General features: G+C 45.4%; 1 protein-coding gene across 1 annotated transcript in view; it reads left to right on the top strand.

The window, feature by feature from the left end:
* Positions 1-22,470, top strand: part of LOC115081122 (extracellular calcium-sensing receptor-like) — a 98,429-nt gene that overhangs the window by 30,272 nt on the left and 45,687 nt on the right. Inside the window, exon 2 of the mRNA XM_029585633.1 lies at positions 13,482-14,321. Within this exon, the coding sequence (XP_029441493.1) occupies positions 13,482-14,321 (840 nt within the window). The remainder of the gene's footprint in view (positions 1-13,481; positions 14,322-22,470) is intronic.

The raw sequence follows: 22,470 nt of genomic DNA, 5'->3' as shown, positions 1-22,470 counted from the left end.
ACTCTATCAAACGCTTTTTCAGCGTCAAATCTCTCAGCGAGGAAGGGCACATTCATCTGTTAACACATTGTCATAGCTGCCAGCACCTTGTGAATGTTAGTCAAGGCATATCTCTTTTGGACAACACCCACCTGATCTTGGCCCACAAGGGACGGAAGTATATCATAGAAACATAGAAACATAGAAATGACGGCAGAAGAAGACCATATGGCCCATCAAGTCTGTCCAGCAAGCTATGCACTTTATCCATTTTTTTCCCTTTTTCTCTCTCCCACCTGTTACTATTGGCTTCCAGTACCCTCCAGCCCTAATTCCCCTCCACCCAATTTAGAGAGCAGCTTTGAATCTGCATCCAAGTGACATCCAGCTCAATTGGGGCTAGCAACCGCTGTAACAAGCAGGCCACCCCCTTGCCCCATACTCTTACCCACCCCTGTTTTAATTTTTTCTTTATTTTTTTTTTTTGGAAATAGCAGCCCTCCATCCTTCCGCTCCGTGAAGGTGGAACACCAACTACTGGCCACTGGCATCCCGCTCTGTGAATGCCTCTGTGGCTACTGCCGCTCCGTCCAGTGTTTGAATGCCTCCACTTTATTCACGCCCTCTAGACTTGAAGGATCCACAGTGTTTATCTCATGCCCCTTTGAAGTCGTTCACAGTTTTAGACTTCACCACTTCCTCCGGAAGCGCATTCCAGGCATCCACCACCCTTTCCGTGAAGAAATACTTCCTGACATTGGTTCTTAGTCTTCCTCCCTGGAGCCTCAGCTCGTGACCTCTGGTTCTGCTGATTTTTTTCCGACGGAAAAGGTTTGTCGATGTCTTTGGATCATTAAAGTTTTCCAAGTATCTGAAAGTCTGAATCATATCACCCCTGCTCCTCCTTTCCTCCAGGGAGTACATATTTATCAGCTAAGCGATCCGCCATAATTTTAGTCAGCAATTTTTGATCAAAATTTAGCAAGAAACTAGGTCAATAGGATTCAGTTGCCAATGGATCTTTCCCCTGTTTATGAATAAGAGTAATATTGGCTCTGTTAATGTGGTCCAGAAAAGCTCCAGCGGTAGCAAAGCAGTAAGAACAGTCAACAATGGAGGCCCCACAAGCTCCAATATACACTTATAAAATTCTGCACCATACCCATCTGGCCCCGGAGTCTTTAGAGGTTTGGCCTTCTGAATCACCGAGGTGACTTCATTCAACGTAATTGGCATATTAAGGGATGGTTGTTGTTCTTGAGTCAGGCGAGGGAGGGATAACTGCTCACAAAAATGGGTACATGCTGTAGGGTCCCAACCTTCAGAGGCATAGAGAGTGCTGGAAAAATCTTGAAAGTGGCACAAAATGTCAGCTGTATCGGTCAAAAGCTGACCAGATGCGGAGCGCACAGCTGGGATATATTGGGACCTGCGAGCTGCTCGAATCAAGTTCTCAAGCATCTTACCCGCTTTATTACTATGTTGATAGAGCTTGTATTGATAATACAAGAAACTCTTCCGGGCTCTCTGATGTAATAAGGTATTGAGCTCATCCTGGATTGTGAAATATCGTACCCTAGTGTTATGGGAGTTGGTATTGTTCAACTCGGTCTTGGCCCTGTTCAGTTGAGCAGTTAACGCTAGTATTCTATTATTAATGACTCGTTTCTGGTGGGTCACATAGGAGATAATATCCCCCCGTAAAACAGTTTTAGCAGTGTACCAAAACAAAGTCAGTGATTCCGCATGTTGGGCATTTAAGGTGGTAAAATCCAACCAGTGAGCCCATAAGTATTCCTGAAATTTAACATAAGAAATAAGAACATAAGAAATTGCCATGCTGGGTCAGACCAAGGGTCCATCAAGCCCAGCATCCTGTTTCCAACAGAGGCCAAAAACCAGGCCACAAGAACCTGGCAATTACCCAAACACTAAGAAGAACCCATGCTACTGATGCAATTAATAGCAGTGGCTATTCCCTAAGTATAATTGATTAATAGCCATTAATGGACTTCTCCTCCAAGAACTTATCCAAACCTTTTCTGAACCCAGCTACACTAACTGCACTAAGTACCTTCTCTGGCAACAAATTCCAGAGCTTTATTTTGCGTTGAGTGAAAAAGAATTTTCTCCGATTAGTCTTAAATGTGTTACTTTCTAACTTCATGGAATGCCCCCTAGTCCTTCTATTATTCGAAAGTGTAAATAACCGAGTCACATCTACTCATTCAAGACCTCTCATGATCTTAAAGACCTCTATCATAGAAGGGGATTCTCCAAGAAAGGGAGACAGTGAGGTGTCCACCAACTTGCAATTCCAAGCGTACCAGAGCATGATCAGAAATTATAAGTTCCTCAATTTTAATGGCCGCTACCTGAGCAAGGCAACATGCACTAACAAGAAAATAATCAAGGCGTGATAAAGTGCCGTGTGCACGAGAAAGTGAGTAAAATCTTTCTCGCCCGGGTGCAGGAGACGCCAAACATCCACCAAATGGAGAGATCGCTCCAGAAAGAAGGGGCCTTTCCCAAATCCCATCCTGGGTCCCGAGGAGGAGGATCTATCAAGTTGAGCATCCCGGATAGTATTGAAATACCTCCCACCAATAGACATTCCTCCACATACGGTAACCACCGTTCATATATCTCCCGGAAAAACCCAGGACTATAATTATTGGGGGCATAGATATTACACAAAATCACCTTAGTTTGTTGTAAGTCAGCACCCAGAGGGGAACATGATTACTAATCCAAATAACTACTCCAGCAGATTTAGAGGTACTAGACACATAATAAACCTCCCCATCCCAACATCTACTTAATTTATCATGCTCAACGTCAGTAAGGTGAGTCTCTTGTAAAAATGCAATATTCGCTCGCTTACGCTTAAGAAGTGCATGTATCTTGGACCTCTTAATAGGTGACTGGATCCTACATGCATTCCAAGTAATTAAACTAGTAATATTCCTAGAGAGAAATCCAATAAAGACATCCCAACAAGGAATCAACTTCATTAGTAGATGAAAATTCTCAAAGTGGATCCAAAACATACCCTCCCAACATCCCAACATCCCAACACCCCAACCTCCCCAGCTATACCCCCCCCCCCCCCCCAGAGCTTCCGAACCCCAATTGCGAAAGCATACCCCACATACATCCTTGAGATCACTGCCATGCTGGCATATCCCACCCCCACCCCCAACCCCATCTGAGGTAATCAGGTAATGTCTATAGAATTGTTACAAAACAAGTCAACAGGTACATAACTTATCTGCAAAAACCCAGAAAGCACAAAAAAGGATGTGAGGATGTTAGAAAAAGACAACTTTTGACCACAGGAGGTATATGAACAATCATAATCTCACAATTTAGGAGAAATATAAACAATTATAAACCTACATAGTCTCACCAGTGGGAGCACTTAAACAAACTGCATTACGGTGTAGGCCCACTATGATCAATAACGAAAGTGCCTTAGACCTGAAAAGAGTTGCAGCAATACATAATAAGCCCTTTGGAAAAATCACGTGGGTCAGAGAAGAGAACAAAACATGAATAGTCTGCTGGACCGCTTGGTACTCAAATTATGTCTTCCTCAGGAATGTCACGCTGAATCCCCAAGAAGGGTAAGAAAAAATGTATTTATTTATTTAGTTAACAGCTTTTTTATACCGACATTAAAATACACCTCATATCGATTTACATTTTAACAAAAAAGGTGGAAAGTACAATGAACAGGGGATGGGGAAAACGGGCAACTAGCAACTAAGATGTAGGAGGCTCGGAAACAGCGAGCCTAGCAAACTGAAACTAGTAAGGCGAGAAAAGGATAGAGAAAATGGAACTAAGTTTTACAAATATACAAAATTTACAAGGTTGTATGTTTCATGGGGTTACATTGGGTTTATTGTTAAGAGCAATGAGACAAAACCAAGAAAATAAAGGAAGGGGGAGGGAGGTGTGGAGGAGGGTCATAGAAATCTGGTTTGCCCAGCAGGCTTGTTCTTTGAGTATAGAAAAAAATGTAGGACTGGGTTCTACACACTTCATCCACACTGTTCATATTCAGTTTTGAGTCATTGCAATGAACCCAAAAACCTCCCTCTGTATTGTAGCAATATGCTGTGTATTGTCCTGAGCCAAACCCTTTCCCATGATGCATCACCACAGCAAAGAGGTCGTAAACATAGGTTTCCAGGTCAGAAAAGGAGTCCCTGCAGCAGTATGGTTCCATGTTTAATACCTGGTCAAAGAAGAAATGATTACGTCCAGACCACCTGAATCGCGTAAGGTGAAGCCAAAGGACCTGAGGTAGTCTATAGAGCATTAACTGCTTTTTAGCTTCACTCAAACATTCCAGCCAGTAGAGATGTGAATTGTGTGCCCGATCGTCTTAACGATCGGGTTCGGCTAGAGGGGGGAAAAAATCTGATCTGGGGTGATGTGAATCGGAATTGGTTCCAATTCACATCGTTATTTTTTTTTTTAGTGAGGCCCGACCCTTTAAAATTAACCCCTTACCTTCCCCCACCCTCCCGAACTCCCCCAAAACTTTTTACGATTACCTGGTGGTCCAGTGGGGGTGCGGGGACCAATCTCCCGCTCTCGGGCCATCGGCGCCATTTTGGCTGCCACTCAAAAATGGCGCCGATGGCCCGATAAAAAAAAAAAAAACACCCGACCCTTTAAAAACGACCCCTTAGCTTCCCCCACCCTCCCGAGCCCCCCAAAACATTTTAAAATTACCTGGTGGCCTAGTGGTGGTCCCGGGAGCGATCTCCCGTTCTCGGGCCGTCGGCTGCCACTCATAAAGATGGCGCCGATGGCCCTTTGCCCTTACCATGTGACAGGGTATCCGTGCCATTGGCCGGCTCCTGTCTCATGGTAGGAGCACTGGATGGCCGGCGCCATCTTTAAAGATGGCAGCGGCCATCTTTACGACAGCGGCGACCATCTTTACGACAGCGGCGGCCATCTTTAAATACGGCGGCGGCCATCTTTACAATGGCGGCAGCCATCTTTAAAGATGGTGCCGGACAGCCAGTGCTCCTACCATGTGACAGGGGCCGGCCAATGGCACGGATTCCCTGTCACATGGTAAGGGCAAAGGGCCATCGGCGCCATCTTTATGAGTGGCAGCCGATGGCCCGAGAATGGGAGATCGCTCCCGGGACCACCACTAGACCACCAGGTAATTTTAAAATGTTTTGGGCGGGATCAGGAGGGTGGGGGAAGCTAAGGGGTCATTTTTAAAGGGTCGGGTGGGTTTTTTTTTTATCGGGCCATCGGCGCCATTTTTGAGTGGCAGCCAAAATGGCGCCAATGGACTGAGAGCGGGAGATCGGTCCCCGCGCCCCCACTGGACCACCAGGTACTCATAAAATGTTTTTGGGGGTGTTCAGGAGGGTGGAGGAAGGTAAGGGATTTGTTTTATAGGGTCGGGGTGGGTTTAGGGGTTGTTTTGCTGTGCTAGTTTTCCCCTCCCTCCCCCTCCCAGATTTACGATTTTTCACGATAAATCGGGGGAATTTCTATTGTATCGCGACTCAACGATTTTTGACGATTTAAAATATATCTGACTATTTTTTTAAATCGTCAAAAAACTATTCACATCCCTACCAGCCAGTATGAGTTCTGGAGCTATAGCAGCCCAAGCAAAGGAGGAAAAACAGGCCCTTCAAATCTTCTATCAGCAGGGCCAGTAAAAACAACAAAAAATCAGGTCTCTTCAGAAAGAGCAAGAATAAATAAAGGCTGCAAACTGCCTGGATTATGAGAAAAACTGTGGAAAGAGAGACATCCAAATCCGGGGTCCAGGTTAGCTCAGGGATACACGCAATGAAATCAGCTGCCAGGATGAAAGGCTAAGCCGGCTTTGTTCCCGCATCAGTTGGCCCCATCTCTTTCAAAAATGATTTGGCAGCTTGGGGCGAAGTATACCAGGTTACTCCGGCATCAGTCGCCACCCGCAAACGTGCCGGGTAAAGCAAGGAGGCGCGGACGCCCTGCGCCAGCAATTGAGAACATATTGGGGCATTGGCCTTCCTTTGGGCCACCACAGCAGCCAAGAAATCCTGAAATATGAGCACTCTGTGATTTTCATAGTGCAGGACACATCCCTTCCGCATGGCTATCAGGATTTCCTGCTTGTGCGCATAGTTAAATATTTTAGCTACCACGACCCGCGGCTTTGGGGCATCAGGCCTCCGGGCTCCCAGCCTGTGCGTCCTTTCAATGCGCAGGCGGCCATGTGCTGAAGAAAGAGAAAGTTCCTGTATCAGCCAAGATTCAAGCAGGGCTGGAAGGGAACGATCGTCTAGGGACTCAGGCAGACCCACAAAACGTAAATTGGATCTACTGGATCTGTTTTCCAGATCTTCTATTTTTGCAGAGTACTTGTCTACCTCTACCTTCAGGGCTGCGAGATCACGCTGCACCGTATGGAGGCCATCTTGGGTCTCTGACACGCGGCTCTCCAGGTCAGTAAAATGGCCCTTGAATCTATTTAAATTCGCTATTTCAGCAACCGCCGTGGATATAGTTTTTAAATCGGGGCCGAGTGCTTCCAAAACCACCATTTTTATTAGTGGCAGTTGACGGCCCGAGAGCAGGAGATCGCTCCCGGGACCCCCACTGGACCACCAGATAATTTTAAAATGTTTGGGGGGTGGGGGGATGCTAAGGGAGCTGTTTTAAATGGTCGGGGTGGGTTTTTTGTTTATCGGCTCGGGCGCATCCGATAAAAATAAAAACCCGATCTGGCCGCACGAAAAAAATTTCATGATGTGAATCTGAACCAGAATCGGAACCGATTCTGGTTCCGATTCACATCTCTAATATTTACTTCTTTTACCCATTTAACTCCTTTAAATGGGTAAAAGTAGAATATATATAGCATATAGACCCACCCGTAGCATATATATAGCATATAGCATATATATAGCATATAGACCCACCTGTTCACGCTACCAAGCAACCTTAAACATTCCCTCACCCAGACTCACCCACTACAATGCCACCAGGGAACACGCCCTATCCATTGCTGGCCCCACACTCTGGAATTCTATGCCCGCTGACATATGCCAAGAACATTGCCTGAACAAATTTAAACAAAAACTAAAAACTTTGCTCTTCACACAAGCATACTCATGATCTCAAAGATACCACACTGCATCCTATCACACTACCCTGCATCCTATAACACCCCTACTCTCTGCCCTCTCAATAACCTACTCCCCCTTCACATACCTTAACACCTCACCACAAAGTAGCTCTCCTCACGGAGAATACTAAACTCCACCTTACCCTAGTTTATCCTACTGAAAACGGTCCAGTCCACACTCCCAATGATATTATGACATTATTTAAACCAGTCATTTTAGATATATATGTACATAATTATTATATTATTTAGCAAGCCCCATTTGTCAAATTATAAAACTGTTACTTCTGCACGAAACAAATATATTCTGCTTAGCTGTTTTTGTTAAACTGTTATTATAGTTACTCTGTAAAAGCTGTTATATGGGTTACACTGTAAAGCTATGTTGCTGACTCCATGTTGACTGTAAACCGATATGATGTCCAACAACGAATATCGGTATAGAAAAACCTTAAATAAATAAATAAATAAATAAATAAATAGATAAATAAGTAAAATTAAAAAATAAACTCCTTGCTGTTCATAAGCTTATCGTCCATGGATATTTTCTGTTATTTTTAGACTACAGTTAAATTTTTACCATCATGTGAATGCCATGACCTTTGCCTTGAATGACATTAACAAAAACAGCTACCTACTGCCCAACATCTCTTTGGGGCTCTGGATATATGACTCCTGCAATGCTCAGTCCAGGTCCCTGCAAGGTACAATGTGGCAACTCACCGGAAACAAAGACCCCATTCCGAATTATGCATGCAGGGGGTCATCTCCATTAGCAGTAGTGATTGGAGATAACCAGTCTAAGATGTCCATACCCATAGCTCAGCTACTGGGAGTCTATAAACAGGCACAGGTATGGATCAGTTATAACAAATTATGGAATATCCTGCTGCTCTGGCAAGTTGTAATGAGAAATTCAATGCATTGTTTGCTACCCTTAAAAAGCCAGACTAAAAATGTGGTTGTATGGGAAGTCATTATAGTTGCTATAACTTATTGTTAAGAATGAGAATGGATGGGGGGAGCCTAAGGAGAAGTGAGAGAGGGACTCCCCAGTCAAAGCCAGCACTTGGAGAAATGAACCTGGGCAAGTCTTGGTGGTAAGAGACCCCAGAACAATGATGGAGCCCAGCTGAGAAGCCCGACAGAGGGTGGTGCCCGAGTGAGGTCATCAGGCTGCGTCTCCCATTATAAAATTGATTGGCAGACGCTGAGACGTGGGGAGCCTAAGGAGAAGTGAGAGAGGGACTCCCCAGTCGAAGCCAGCACTTGGAGAAACGAACCTGGGCAAGTCTTGGTGGTAAGTGACCCCGGAACAACGACGGAGCCCAGCTGAGAAGCCCGACAGAGAGCGGTGCCCGAGTGAGTTCATCAGGCTGCGTCTGCCATTATAAAATCGATCAGCTTATGGCGCACCGTTGCCGTCGGTGAACCTAAGCCGCGCGCTCCGTAAGGGGCGCATGGCTAGGTCCGGCTTAGGCCAGTGAAGGCTGGAGGGCTGGACTCTCTAATTGTTGACTTCGGCATATTGAATCTGAGCTCTCTTATCTTCTCATAAATTTTTCTTGAAATATATGAAATGAAATATATGAGAGGCCATCATTGTTGTTTTTGGTATCCATTTCCTTGATTTCGCATAATATGCCACATACTAAGAAAAAAGGTAGAGTCAGGCAAGAAACCTCGACCCCTGCAAGACTTTCTACAGTTCAAACAACAATGACTGGTTTTTACTCACCGGCAGATGTAATAACCCCGGAGTGTCCCATTAAGGGAGTAGATGAGGAGCAAACATCACTCCTTTTGGGCGAAGTCAGTCTAAGTCCCGGGGCTCCAACAACACCTATCCCACCCAAAAGTATTGTAACCACCAGTGTACTTGGCCCCACTCTGAGACGGAATGCGTCTAAATAATCGAGCCCGATCGAGGACGTTACTGGATTGGACGTATCAATACCTAAGGAGGTGGGAGATATATCGCTTTCTCCCCAATTAGTGGAAACTGGAGCAGCAACATCTTATATCACAGGAAGAGACCCAGCCTCCCTCCTGGGGAGCCACGACATGCAGGAACTCTCTTTATCTCATTCTTTGCCTTATTATTTGAATTCTGCACCTACTGTATTACCAGGGAACCCACAAGATGTAACTATGGACATGATTTGGCAAGCTATAGTTGTATTGCAAAGTAATATCTCTAATTCAAATAGTAATATCAAGGATATGCAAACCGCTTTATTTAATTTGAATCCTATTGTGACTAACCATGTAGAAGCCTTAGCGAAGGTCGAGGGAGATATAAAAAATATGGAAAAGGTACAATCATCCATAGTTAAAGGAGAACTAATGTTATCTAGAAGAGTTGAAAGTATAGAAAACTGTATTAGATATAACAATTTGAGAATATTAAATTTCCCAAAATGTAAATTAGTATCACCTAAGGAACAATTGAAGAACTATTTCCTGGAGGTGTTATCTATACCTCCGGAGAGTTTTCCCTCAATTTTAAGGGGCGGATTTTAAGAGCCCTGCTCGCGTAAATCCGCCCGGATTTACGTGAGCAGGGCCTTGCGCGCTGGCGCACCTATTTTCCATAGGCCTGCCGGCGCGTGCAGAGCCCCGGGACTCGCGTAAGTCCCGGGGTTTTTCGAGGGGGGCGCGTCGGGGGCGTGTCCGGGGCAGGGCCGATCGGCGCGGTGTTTTGGTGGCGGGACACGGCGTTTCGGGGGCGGGCCCGGGGGCATGGCCGCGCCCTCCGGAATCGCCCCCAGGTCGCGTCTCGGCGTGCTAGCGGCCCACTGGCGCGCGGGGATTTACTTCTCCCTCCGGGAGGCGAAAATTCCCGGACAAAGGTAGGGGGGGGGGTTTAGATAGGGCCGGGGGGGTGGGTTAGATAGAGGAAGGGAGGGGAAGGTGAGGGGAGGGCGAAAGCGAGTTCCCTCCAAGGCCGAATCGATTTCGGAGCGGCCTTGGAGGGAACGGAGGCAGGCTGCACGGCTCGGCGCACGCCGGCTGCACAAAATCGGCAGCCTTGCGTGCGCCGATCCTGGATTTTAGCAGATATGCGCGGCTACGCACATATCTACTAAAATCCAGCGTACTTTTGTTTGCGACTGGTGCGCCAACAAAAGTACACGAACGCACATTTTTTGTAAATCTACCCCTAAGTGTTTAGTTTGGGGCGGATTTTAAGAGCCCTGCTCGAGTAAATCCGCCCGGATTTACGCGAGCAGGGCCTTGCACGCCAGCGCGCCTATTTTCCATAGGCCTGCCGGCGCGCGCAGAGCCCCAGGACTCGCGTAAGTCCCGGGGTTTTTCAAGGGGGGCGTGTCAGGGCGTGTCGGGGGCGGGGCCGATTGGCGCGGCGTTTGGGGGGCAGGACGCGGCGTTTCGGGGGCGGGCCCGGGGGCATGGTTTCGGCCCGGGGCGGTCCGGGGGCTTGGCTGTGCCCTCCGGAACCGCCCCCAGGTCGCGTCTCGGCGCGCTAGCGGCCCGCTGGCGCGCGGTGATTTACTTCTCCCTCCGGGAGGCGTAAATCCCGGACAAAGGTAGGGGGGGGGGGTTTTAGATAGGGCCGGGGGGATGGGTTAGATAGAGGAAGGGAAGGGAAGGTGAGGGGAGGGCGAAAGCGAGTTCCCTCCGAGGCCGCTCCAATTTCGGAGCGGCTTTGGAGGGAACGTAGGCAGGCTGCGCGGCTCGGCGCACGCCGGCCTCACAAAATCGGCAGCCTTGCGCGCGCCGATCCTGGATTTTAGCAGATACGCGCGGCTACGCACTTATCTACTAAAATCCAACGTACGTTTGTTTGCGACTGGTGCGCCAACAAAAGTACGCGAACGCGCATTTTTTGTAAATCTACCACTTTATAAATTGGAAAAATGAAGAACTGTCTGATCAAGCTCAAGTTGGGGTTGAAACTTCATTAAATGTGACAGAGTTATTAGAGACGTCCTTTAGTTCCCAGATTGAGAAAAGAGGAACTCTTTTTGTTAAGTTTAACCTTTCTTCTGATAGGGATAAAATGTTGAAACTTTTTCTGGTAAATTGAACCTCTTTGTATCTGGGACAAAAGGTATGGATCTACCCCGACCTAGAGAAGGAAATTCAATTAAGAAGGAAAAATTCTGAAGTTTAGCTAATCAATCAAGAACTTTTGGATTACAAATTGTGGTTAGATTCCCCTGCAAATGCATAATGCGTGCAGAAGGGATAATATACCTATATTTTGAACCTGTGCATTTAGAGAGGTTCTTGGAAGCCCGCCGTGGCCAACAAGAGGTAGCTGTGACTCAAACCTAATAATTATTTGGATTTAGGATTTACTCTGCTAAATCTTCAATGTAATGGTATAATTTTCTGTTGTATTAATGATTGCTCATATGGAACCCCCTATTATAGTTTGGTAACAAGAAAACAAAGGAGAATTAATAATGAAGGTTAAAAATTGCCTATAAGGAATACATTTTTTATTTATTTTTTACTTTATTTAAACATTTTTATATACCGACCTTCCTCCCAAGATATCAAGTCGGTTTACAGTACAGAAAATAATTATCAGTACATCAAATACATATCCAATTAAATTACAATAATCATTTTCAAAAACTCTATAATCATAAATACAAAATAAAACCAATGTCAAATTAAAATCCTAATTTAAAAAACTATAAAATAATGTAAAACTAATACTGAAGCCCACATTAATCATTAATCCAGGATAGAATAATATCTAGAACACATTCTACTAATCACTAATTTGGCCCATTTCCCCAGGAGAGGAATTCTAACCTATCCTTCCTAGCTCCCCTCATTTTTCCAAAGATATCTAACCTATATTTTAATCGGAGAGAATAAAACCTAATGCAGGACAATCACTATACTTAACTACTAAATTCATTTGATTCATTAAAAGCCTGTTTAAATAATCAGGTCTTTAAAAGTTTTTTAAACTTCTGAATGCATGATTCTGATCTCATATATAGCGGTAGTGCGTTCCAAATTTTAGGACCAGCCAGAGAGAGAGTCCTCTCCCTGACTGAACTCAAATGAGCTACTCTCAGTGAAGGAATTGTAAGCAAGGCTTTCCCAGAAGATCTCAAAGTACGTGCCGGTGTGTGTATGCGCAAAGATGCGTTCAACCATTCATTATTACAACCATACACAGTTTTATGTGTTAACATTAAGCATTTATAATGGATCCTAGCATTTATAGGCAGCCAGTGCAGCTCTCTCAAAACGGGGGAGATATGATCATATTTTCTCTTATTTGACAATACCCCCGCTGCTGCATTTTGCAATAGCTGTAAAGGTCGCAAAGTTGAAAGTGGCACTCCTAACAAAAGAGCATTACAGTAATCTAATTTCGGTGATATAATTGCTTGTAACACTGTACGAAAATCTCCTGCATGTAATAAAGGTCTTAATTTTTTCAATATTTGCAATTTATAGAAGCCGTCTCTATTTATGGCTTTTATGACAGCCTTCATATTCAGTTCTGCATCGAGGATAGGACCCAGGTCTCTTACCTCAAACTTAATCTCGTAAGATGGTGCTAGCGACTTGATTTCTGTTTCTATTTTCTCTGTTACTTTGTTACTTAAGTATAGTATTTCTGCCTTTGCACTATTTAGGGACAATGACATGTGAGTCAACAATTGTTTTATGGAGGTAAAAGATATTTCCCATAATTTTAAAGTAGACTGGAGTGAATCATTAATCGGTAGTAAAATTTGGACATCATCAGCAAACAAATAGTGGACCAGACCCAGTCCGGCTAAAAATCTACACAGAGGGGCCATATATATATTAAAAAGAGTGGGAGACAATGAAAAGCCCTGGGGGACCCCTGTCTGTATCTCCACCAGCTCCGATTCTACTGTGCCCAATTTTACTTTGAAAGATCTATTAGATAGAAATGATCTCATCCAAGTGAGGGTAGTGTCTTTCAGCCCAATTTCTTGTAGTCTATCAGGGCTTCATGATTGATAGTATCAAATGCTGCCGATATATCGAATAGGATTAATAGGTATGATTTATGTTGATCAATACATATGTAGTCCTTTCTCTTCTGATTTGCATTTCAATTTGCGTTGGACTTTGTAACTTGAAAATTGAAAATAAATAAACTAAATAATAATAAAAAAAAAAGAATGAGAATGGATGGATGTACTTGAAGAGATTGATCACCTGTGTTCTTATGGACATGGTTAAGGCAAGAAAATATTTAGTGTGTCCTGAGATACCCTGTAAGAAAAGTAAAAAATTATTTATGTTTTCACTCTTATAAATGCTGATCAAGCATAACAAAAACAAAATAATGCTGTTGGTGAATTTCTCCTAGATCAGCTATGGCTCAACTGTAACTACTCTTAGTGATAAAAGGCAATTTCCCTCTTTCCTCCGCACTGTTCCAAGTGATGATTTGCAGTCTCTGGTCATTGCCAGGTTGATAAATTTCTTTGGTTGGACATGGGTTGGAATCCTCGCTGAGAACAATGATTATGGACTGATTGGGAGTCAGATGCTAAAAGAAGAGCTGGTCAAGGCTGAGGTCTGTGTTGCCTTCTATGAAATCATCCCCCTGTTTTACTCTCAAGAGAAGATTCAGCGCATTGTGGAGGTGGTGAAGAAGATGACAGCAAAGGTCATTGTGGTCTTTTCCTCTGCCGAGAATCTCTATCCAGTGATGCTGGCAATTGCAAAGAGTGACATATCTGGGAAAGTCTGGATTGCTTCAGATGGCTGGTCTCCTCTTCCATTATTTAATGAAAAGGTTTTCTTTAAAATTCTGAAAGGAACAATTGGAATGACTGTTCCTAGAAGCCCCATACCAATGTTCAAAGAGTACATCTATAGTCTTCATCCTTTAAGAGCTACAGAAGACATATTTGTTGGGCAATTTTGGGAAAAAGCATTTCACTGCAGGTGGGCTGACCCCAACATGGACCAGGCCACTCTTCAAGATCTAAGCAGAGAAAGGAAACTTTGCACAGGGAAGGAAGACTTGACGACCATTGATGATGATTTCTTTGATAAGACAATCTGGGGGTCCACTTTTAATAGCTATAATGCTGTGTACATTGTGGCCCGTGCCCTACATGCCATGTATACCTGTGAACCTGGAAAAGGACCTTTCTTCAATGGGACATGTGGGGACATCAAACACTTTGAGCCTTGGCAGGTATGGGCCAATTTTTGCTTGTGATATGTGATTATAAGTATGCATGACCTGTAGAGTTCACTAAAAATACGAAAACGTTTAATGGTTTATTGTTTCTGTTCAATTTTCCTTGTAAAAAGCCCCGGTCGGACCTCACAGACCAGGGCAACTTATCGTTACATGTAAACCAGATTGATTTGTATTGTATACAGGAATTCCGGTATATAAAAATTATAAATAAATAAATAAATAAAATTTCAATAAAACGCAGTATGAAGTAAATTTTTTAAAGGGCATTTAACGGCAAAAGAATGTGTACTATATTTATTTATTTATTTATTGGTTTTTATATACCGCCGCTCATCAGAGATATCACGTCGGTGTACAGAGAACGAAAAATACGTAACTGCATTGTACATAAAACAGTATGTTAACAATTGAGGAACAATACATTTAAAACAGTTAAATGCAGTAACAGAAAAGATTATATAGATAATAAAAATATGGAATAGGTATAATAGTACAACTTAATATAGTATCAAGAAATAACTGTAGGAAGGGATAAGGGGTATAAACTTAAATTGATGGAAAAAAGAGAGAGGGGCTGTTAAATACAGAAAATTCTTCAGTTGCATAAATTAGGAAATGAAGAATCTGGTGTTGACTGATGTAGAAAGAGGATAAAAGATTGGTCTGTACTATAGACTTTTCAGCCTAGACAGCCTTGACTTGTCTTAAATCACCAGCTACTTGTATACATAAATGAATAATTATTTATTAAAATGTATTAATCACTTTACAGATCCATTCTCGACTGCCCAAGGAGATGTAAACAATTATAAATCATAAAACAATATAATACAATTCATAGCGATTAAAGAAAATATTTATAAAACATTTCTTTTTGATTTTCTAAGTGGCTAAAGTTGTGCGGATTCTTAAGTGGAATTCAAAAATTATTTGGATCAATTTTCAAAGGCCCGCACTGTAAAAAGTGGGTTTTACGCGCATGGCCTGGCCTTGCACGCGCTGCGCGCATTTTAAAATGGGCCCCGCTATGTGTGTAAACCCCAGTATGTGCACAAGTGCCAGGCCTCTTCATAGGGGTGGGCTGGAGGTGGGGTCTGGGTGGGGAGGGGCGGGTCAGGGGCCAGGCCAGCACAGCGCCATTCTATGCTGCCTTGGGGAAGCGCCCGCCGGCAGCCGGCCTGCGTGTACAGAATACTTCTGCACCAGAGGAGCAGTAATTAATGAAACAAAAAAAGTAAGTACCGTATTTTTAGCTCCATAATACGCACTTTTTTCCCCCAAAAGTGGGGAGAAAATGTCTATGTGTCTTATGGAGCAAATGTAGTGTCTCTCCCTCTCGCGCGCCGTCCCCCTCCTCCTCTTCCCAACTCAGCTCACTCAGCATGGCGGCACAGGTCAAATGCACACCTCCCCCACGACCCTCTGGTGCATCTAGTGTTCCTAGGGGTCTTTGCCCCTTGATATTTATCAGCCTAGGTTCCCTTCCCGGTGACCTGTGTGGGTGATACCGGTGGTGCCAGTCCCTCTCCCCACTACTGCCGTGCCCCGAGTGGTCTATTCCTCGGATGTGCCTTTCAGGGATGATTTACATTCCCCTGACTCTGTAAGGAACTGAAACTTTTTTGTTACTTTTTTTCCACAGAGCTTTATTCATACAGTTCTTCTACAAAAAAAAAACAAAAAACGAATAAAGCATACATATAAAATTGAAAGGTTTTTAACTTTAAGGCAGCAGTTTTATTATTTGAGGAGAGAGCAGAGTTAAATCTCCAGCCTTACTTCTCTGGGGCTCCCGACTCAGCTGTTCTTGATTGTATCGTGGCTCCTGCCTCATGCCGTGGCCATTTTGCTGCATTGCTTGTGGAGAGTCGGCCTCCCGACTCTCCCGCGAAGGGGTTCGTTCTCGGTGCCTTTCTGAGGGTGAAGGTCCCTCTCTCGAACCGCCAGCAAATAAACCTCGGGGACGGACTCCCCACCGTGCTGCCAAGTCTTTTTCGTCCCGGGATCGCGTGGCTGCGGCGGCCATGTTGGATTTTTCTCTTCCTGCTTCTCCGGGAGCAGGGGACTTGAATCTTTCGCTTTTTCCGCCCGATTTGAGCCCGGTTTGCTCTCAGGGTGCTGGCTCTGACCCCCACTCGCCTCCCCAACCCCCCCCCCCCCCCCGCAAAACGTTCAGCCCGGGCCCGTTTTTCTTCGGATTTTGTACTTTTAATGCATGAATCATATCTGGTCAGTCTGCAAAGGGAGATGGTTCCCCCCTCCAATTCCTCCTAGGCCTTCCTCTGAGGAGGTTTTGGACCCTCAGGGCCCTGTTAGGGTTTGCGTGGTTCCTGGGCCCCCCCCCTCCCACCGTGGACCCACCTCCCCCGCCTCCTTTGGACCCTCACGATGTTGGGGATGATGATGATTCTACTCTCCCTCCCTTAGAGGGTGATGATCCGCGTGTTCTGCGTTTATTTAGGCGGGAAGAATTGGAGCCTCTTATTCCCTTCGTTCTTCAAGAACTGGGAATTGACCCCACCCCCCTCCCAGAGGATTCTGTGGCTGCAGCTATGACTCCAAACGCGGACCCTGTCCTGGCGGGACTTAGGGCCCTACCGCGTTCTTTCCCTTTTCATCCTATGCACCGCTTGCTCCTCCTCAAGGAATGGGAGTCTCCTGAGTCTGGACTTCGTTTTGGGAGAGCTATGGATAAGCTATATCCACTCCCTGAGGACTGCTAGGACATATTAAAAATTGCCAAGGTGGATTTGTCTGTCACCGCTGTGACAAAGTGCACTACCATCCCAGTGGTGGGTTCGACAGCTTTATGAGATATACACGACCGTAAGCTTGAATTTTATTTAAAGCACATTTTTGAAGTCTTAGCTCTTGGTGTCCGGGCGACAATTTGCAGCAGTCTCATGCAGCGGGCAAGCCTTAGGTGGATTCAGCAGTTACTCAGCATCCAGGACCTCCCGTCTGCACAGGCTGAGCAAGCTGAACGTTTGGAGGGTGCTATTGCTTATGGGGAGGATGCTCTGTATGATTTGCTTTGGGCCCAAGCTAAAGCTATGGTTTCAGCGGTATCTGCCAGCACTTGGTCTGCTGATGCTTCCTCTAAGGCTCGGTTGGGCAGTCTTCCTTTTAAGGGCAAGTTGCTTTTTGGTGAGGACCTGGAACAGCTTATTAAGTCCTTGGGTGAAAACAAGGTCCATAAGCTGGCAGAGGACCGTCCCAAACAGTCAAAGTCTTTTGTCCCGACTCGTTCTCGCTTCAGGGGGAATCACCTTTATGTCAACAGAGCCTGTGGTTCTTTCCCCAGGGGAGGAGTATCCAGGTCTCAGTCTTGGACCCATTCCTTTCGTGGACGTCGTGGTTTCCGAGATGGCCATCAGCAGTCCACTTCCTCTAAGTCGACCCCACAATGAAATTCGGCCGGTCCATTCCTCCTCACGACACTTAGGTGGGCGTCTTTCCATGTTTCTTGAGGAGTGGGCCAAAATCACTTCCGACCTCTGGGTCCTCGATGTGATAGAGCACGGCTATGCATTAGATTTTGCCAGACACCTGCCAGATCTCTACATCGTTTCCCTTTGAGGCTGTTCCAAGAGGCCTGCAGTTTGCCACACCTTGTTCAATCTTCAGGAATTGCGGGCAATCGTTCCCATTCTGGTTCACGAAAGGGGCGACGGCCAATATTCAATTTACTTCGTTGTTCCCAAAAAGGACAATTCGTTCCATCCCATTCTGGATCTCAAAAGGGTCAATCAAGCCCTCAAGGTTCCCCGTTTCAAAATGGAAACCCTACGGGCGGTGATAGCAGCGGTCCGTCCCGGGGAATTTCTCGCTTCTTTGGATCTAAAGGAGGCTTATTTTCACATCCCCATTCGTCAGGAACATCAGAAATTCCTTCGTTTTCAGATTCTAGGTCAGCACTTCCAGTTTTGGGCTTTCCCGTTCGGTCTCGCCACTGCTCACCTCACCTTTACAAAGATCATGGTAGTCGTTGCAGCAGCTCTTCGCCGGGAAGGAATCCTAGTCCATCCTACCTGGACGACTGGTTGATAAGGGCCAAGTCTGGAGCTCTCTGCTCTCTTGCGGTAGACAAGAGAGCAGAGAGCGCCTTCTCACGTCTCTCGGCTGGATAGTCAATTTCTCCAAAAGCACTCTTCAGCCCTCTCAACAACTAGAATTCCTGGGCACCCTTTTCAACACTCGGGTCAGGAAAGTTTTTCTTTCAGACTCACGAACACTCAACTTGATCAATCAGTTGAACACTTTCATCACTCTCCCGCTTCTAGGAACCATGGCTTCCACGATCGATCTCGTTCCTTGGGCTTTTGCTCATATGCGTCCTTTACAAACAGCTTTGTTGTCCCGTTGGAAGCCGATATCCGAGGAGTATCAGGAGATTCTCCCTCTTTCTGCCTCTACCATTGCCAGCATACAATCGTGGTTTTCCCCGGCTCACCTTCTCAAGGGAATGCCTCTTTTCACTCCCTCTTGGGTCATAGTAACAACGGACGCCAGCCTCTCCGGTTGGGGCACTGTCAATCTCAAATGATTCAAGGGTCCTGGTCCCTTTCCCAATCTCAATGGCACATCAGTCGCTTAGAAGCCCGAGCGGTTTGTCTGGCCCTCAAGTTTTTTCTTCCTCTGATTCGTCACAAAGCTGTCCGAGTACTATCAGACAATTCCACCACCGTAGCTTACATAAATCGACAGGGCGGAACTCAGAGTCGTCTAATGGCATTAGAGACCAGCAAGCTTTTTCTTTGGGCAGAGAGACACTTGGATCGTCTGGTGGCTTCCCTCATAGCGGGGAGGGAGAATGTTCAAGCCAACTTCCTCAGTCGTCAGCATCTCGATCCCAGCGAGTGGAAGTTATCGGACGTAGCGATGGTTCTAATTGTGCGCAGGTGGGGTCCCCCTCACCTAGACCTCATGGCAACGCTAGCCAACACAAAGGCTCCACGGTTCTTCAGCCGATGGAGGGAGCATTGTTCAGAGGGGGTGGACACGCTGGTTCTTCCCTGGCCCTTCGATGTTCTTCTTCTCTACGTGTTCCCTCCTTGGCTGTTGGTGGGGAAAGTCCTTCGAAGAATAGAGCTCCATTGTGGTCTGGTCATTCTCGTGGCTCCAGAATGGCCTCAAAGACCATGGTTCGCGGACCTGGTGAATCTCTCGGTGACGGTCCTCTTCGTCTCGGTCATCTGCCCCATCTTCTGCACCAGGGTCCCATATTTTCCAATCAGGCGGATCACTTCTGTCTAGCGGCATGGCTTTTGAAAGGAGACATTTGAGACGCAGAGGATATAAAGATGAGGTTATTGCCACCCTTCTCAGGTCACGTAAGCAATCAACTTCCATTATTTATGTTAGAATGTGGAAGGTTTTTGAAAATGTATGTGAAGAGTTGGGTGTTTCGGCTCGCTCGCCCTCTGTGGTGGTCTTACTTTCTTTTCTTCAGCGTGGCCTCTCCAAAGGTCTCTCAGTGAGCTCTCTGCGTGTTCAGGTTTCTGCTCTTGGTTCTCTTTTGGGCACTATCGAAGGTCGTCTGGTCGCCTCTCATCCTGATGTTGTTCATTTTCTTAGAGGCGCTAAACATCTGAACCCGCCTGTTCGGTCTATTTGTCCTTCGTGGAATTTAAATTTGGTGCTTCGTGCTCTTTGTTCGGCTCCGTTCGAACCTCTTCGTCATGCCACTCTTAAGGATTTGACTCTTAAAACTGTTTTTCTGGTTCCTATCTCTTCTGCCAGGAGAATTTCTGAGCTGCAAGCACTATCCTTTAGGGATCCTTTTCTGCGTTTTTCGGATTCGGGTGTTTCTCTAAAGACTGTTCCTTCCTTTTTACCTAAGGTTGTTTCATCTTTTCATATTAACCAGTCTGTTGAACTTCCCGCTTTTTCACCGGAAGAGATCTGTGCCTTTGGTGTGAGCGATCTCCGTCGTCTCGATCTCAAAAGGATCTTGTTGCACTATCTTGAAGTTATCAATGACTTTTGTCTTTCTGATCATTTGTTTGTCCTGTGGAGTGGACCCAAGAATGGTAAGCAAGTTTCTAAAGCTACTATTGCTCGCTGGTTGAAGGAGGCGATTTCCTCAGCCTACATTTGCAAGGGCAGGCCAGTTCCTGAAGGTCTAAAAGCCCATTCTTTGCGTTCTCAGGCGACTTCTTGGGCGGAGTCTCAATCTGTGTCCTCTCAGGAAATTTGTAGGGTGGCTACTTGGAAATCTCTTCATACTTTTGCTCGTCATTACTGCCTCGACGTTCAGGCTCCAGTTTTTGGTTCCTTTGGTCAACAGGTTCTTCGAGCGGGATTGTCTGGATCCCACCCTTTGTAGGGAAGCTTTGGGACATCCCATGGTCTGGACTGATCCGTGTACGTACAGGGAAAGGAAAATTAGTTCTTACCTGATAATTTTCGTTCCTGTATTACCACGGATCAGTCCAGACACCCGCCCGTTCTTCTCTTATCCGCTCGATTTCCTTCCTGTTTCTTCTTTTCTAGTTTTTTCCTTCTTACAGGAATTTTTGTCTTTTTCTTGGTCTCCTGCATCATATGTTTCTGAAATTTACTGTTAAGGCACCGGAAGCATCTTTAAGATGAGAGCGCTTAGTTACACAGTTGTTTTCTCAATGGTTGGGTTATTTGGATATTTATATTATTTTTATTACTTATTCTGGTACTTGCTTGATCTTATACCTTTCTGCTTTGACAATAGTTATACTGAGGGTTCCTGGGCAGGTTCTGTCCTTATATGGGCAGCCTCAGAATTCTGGTCTGTCTCCACCTGCTGGAACGGGGGCTTAACCCATGGTCTGGACTGATCCGTGGTACTACAGGAACGAAAATTATCAGGTAAGAACTAATTTTCCTTTGACCTGCGCTGCACCGGCCTTTGCAGCAAGATGCACTCCGGGAACAGCAGAGCGGCAGGGAGCTGTTTGAACTGGAGGTGCCTCCGTAGCGCACGCGGTTCTAACAGCTGATGTCTGACCTGCGCCATGCCGATCTTCGCAGTGAGATGCACTCAGGGAACAGCAGACCGGCAGGGAGCTTGGACTCTGCGGTGGAAGACAATACATGGCATCGGGATTTGTGGTTGGGACAGGCCTTTTCCTTCTCATTTGCTTGGATGTATTTGGAGGGTCATGGGGATGGTATACTGCCTGGGATGGAGAATACATGACAGTGACCTTTGCTTTTTTGGTTCTTTGTGTGGTTCAGTGATTTCTGATAAAATGTTTCTTGCATATGAAGCAATGTGGCTTTTCAGAACTGATTAGCAGTTTGACAGCTGAAATTAATGAAAAGCAAATAGAATTACTGCCTGTGCTGATTAAGTGGCTACCTGTTGAAATATTAGGAGCAAATTGCTCTCCTATCAATGTACTATAGCCCTGACTATTTATTATTGAATGTTGGAGCAGTCATGAAAGTTTAAAATAACTGGTGTGAGAGATCTGTGAGTATGAGGGAGAGAGTCTGAGTGTGTGATTGTCTGTGGGTATGTGAATATGTGAGGGAGAGCCAGTGAGCTGAGTGGGGGAGAGAGCTAGTGAGTGTGAAAGAGCCTATGTATGTATGTGAGGGAGAGAAAACCAGTGAGTGTGAGTACCTGTGTGGATGTTCTCTGCCTTACTATAAAAAGCAAAACCAAAAAAATATCTCACGGACAGCCACCAGGGGGGGCTCTGTACAGAGCCCCTCATGGGGACAGAATTTTTTTTTTCTTATTTTCCACCTCTAAATCCTAGTTGCATCTTATGGTCAGGTGCGTCTTATAGTGCGAAAAATACATTAGATAGGGTTAGGGGTCAGGGAGGAGAAGGGAGTAGAGGGGAAGAGGGAGGAAGGTTAGGTAGGGAGGTAGGGAATTTCCCTCCCAATCCGATCCTTAATAAATTAAAAATTCTTCCCCCATTTCGAGCTGCCTGCGTATGCACGTGCTGATTATAAATCTGCCACACATGTGCGCACCAATATCGTATTTTATAACACGTGTGTGCTGATGCACATGTGTTATAAAATAGTCGCTCCCATGTTTAAGTGCCAAGAACTGCGCGCATATGGATACACGACCGCTACTTTGAAAATCTATACCATTATTAATAATATTTAATGTTTTTATATACTGCCATGTCAAATTGGT

Source organism: Rhinatrema bivittatum, chromosome 19, assembly GCF_901001135.1.
Source record: "Rhinatrema bivittatum chromosome 19, aRhiBiv1.1, whole genome shotgun sequence".
In the NCBI taxonomy this organism is placed as follows: Eukaryota; Metazoa; Chordata; class Amphibia; order Gymnophiona; family Rhinatrematidae; genus Rhinatrema; species Rhinatrema bivittatum.
Note: the sequence above shows the minus strand (reverse complement) of the source record. Positions and strands in the feature narration are given on the sequence as shown.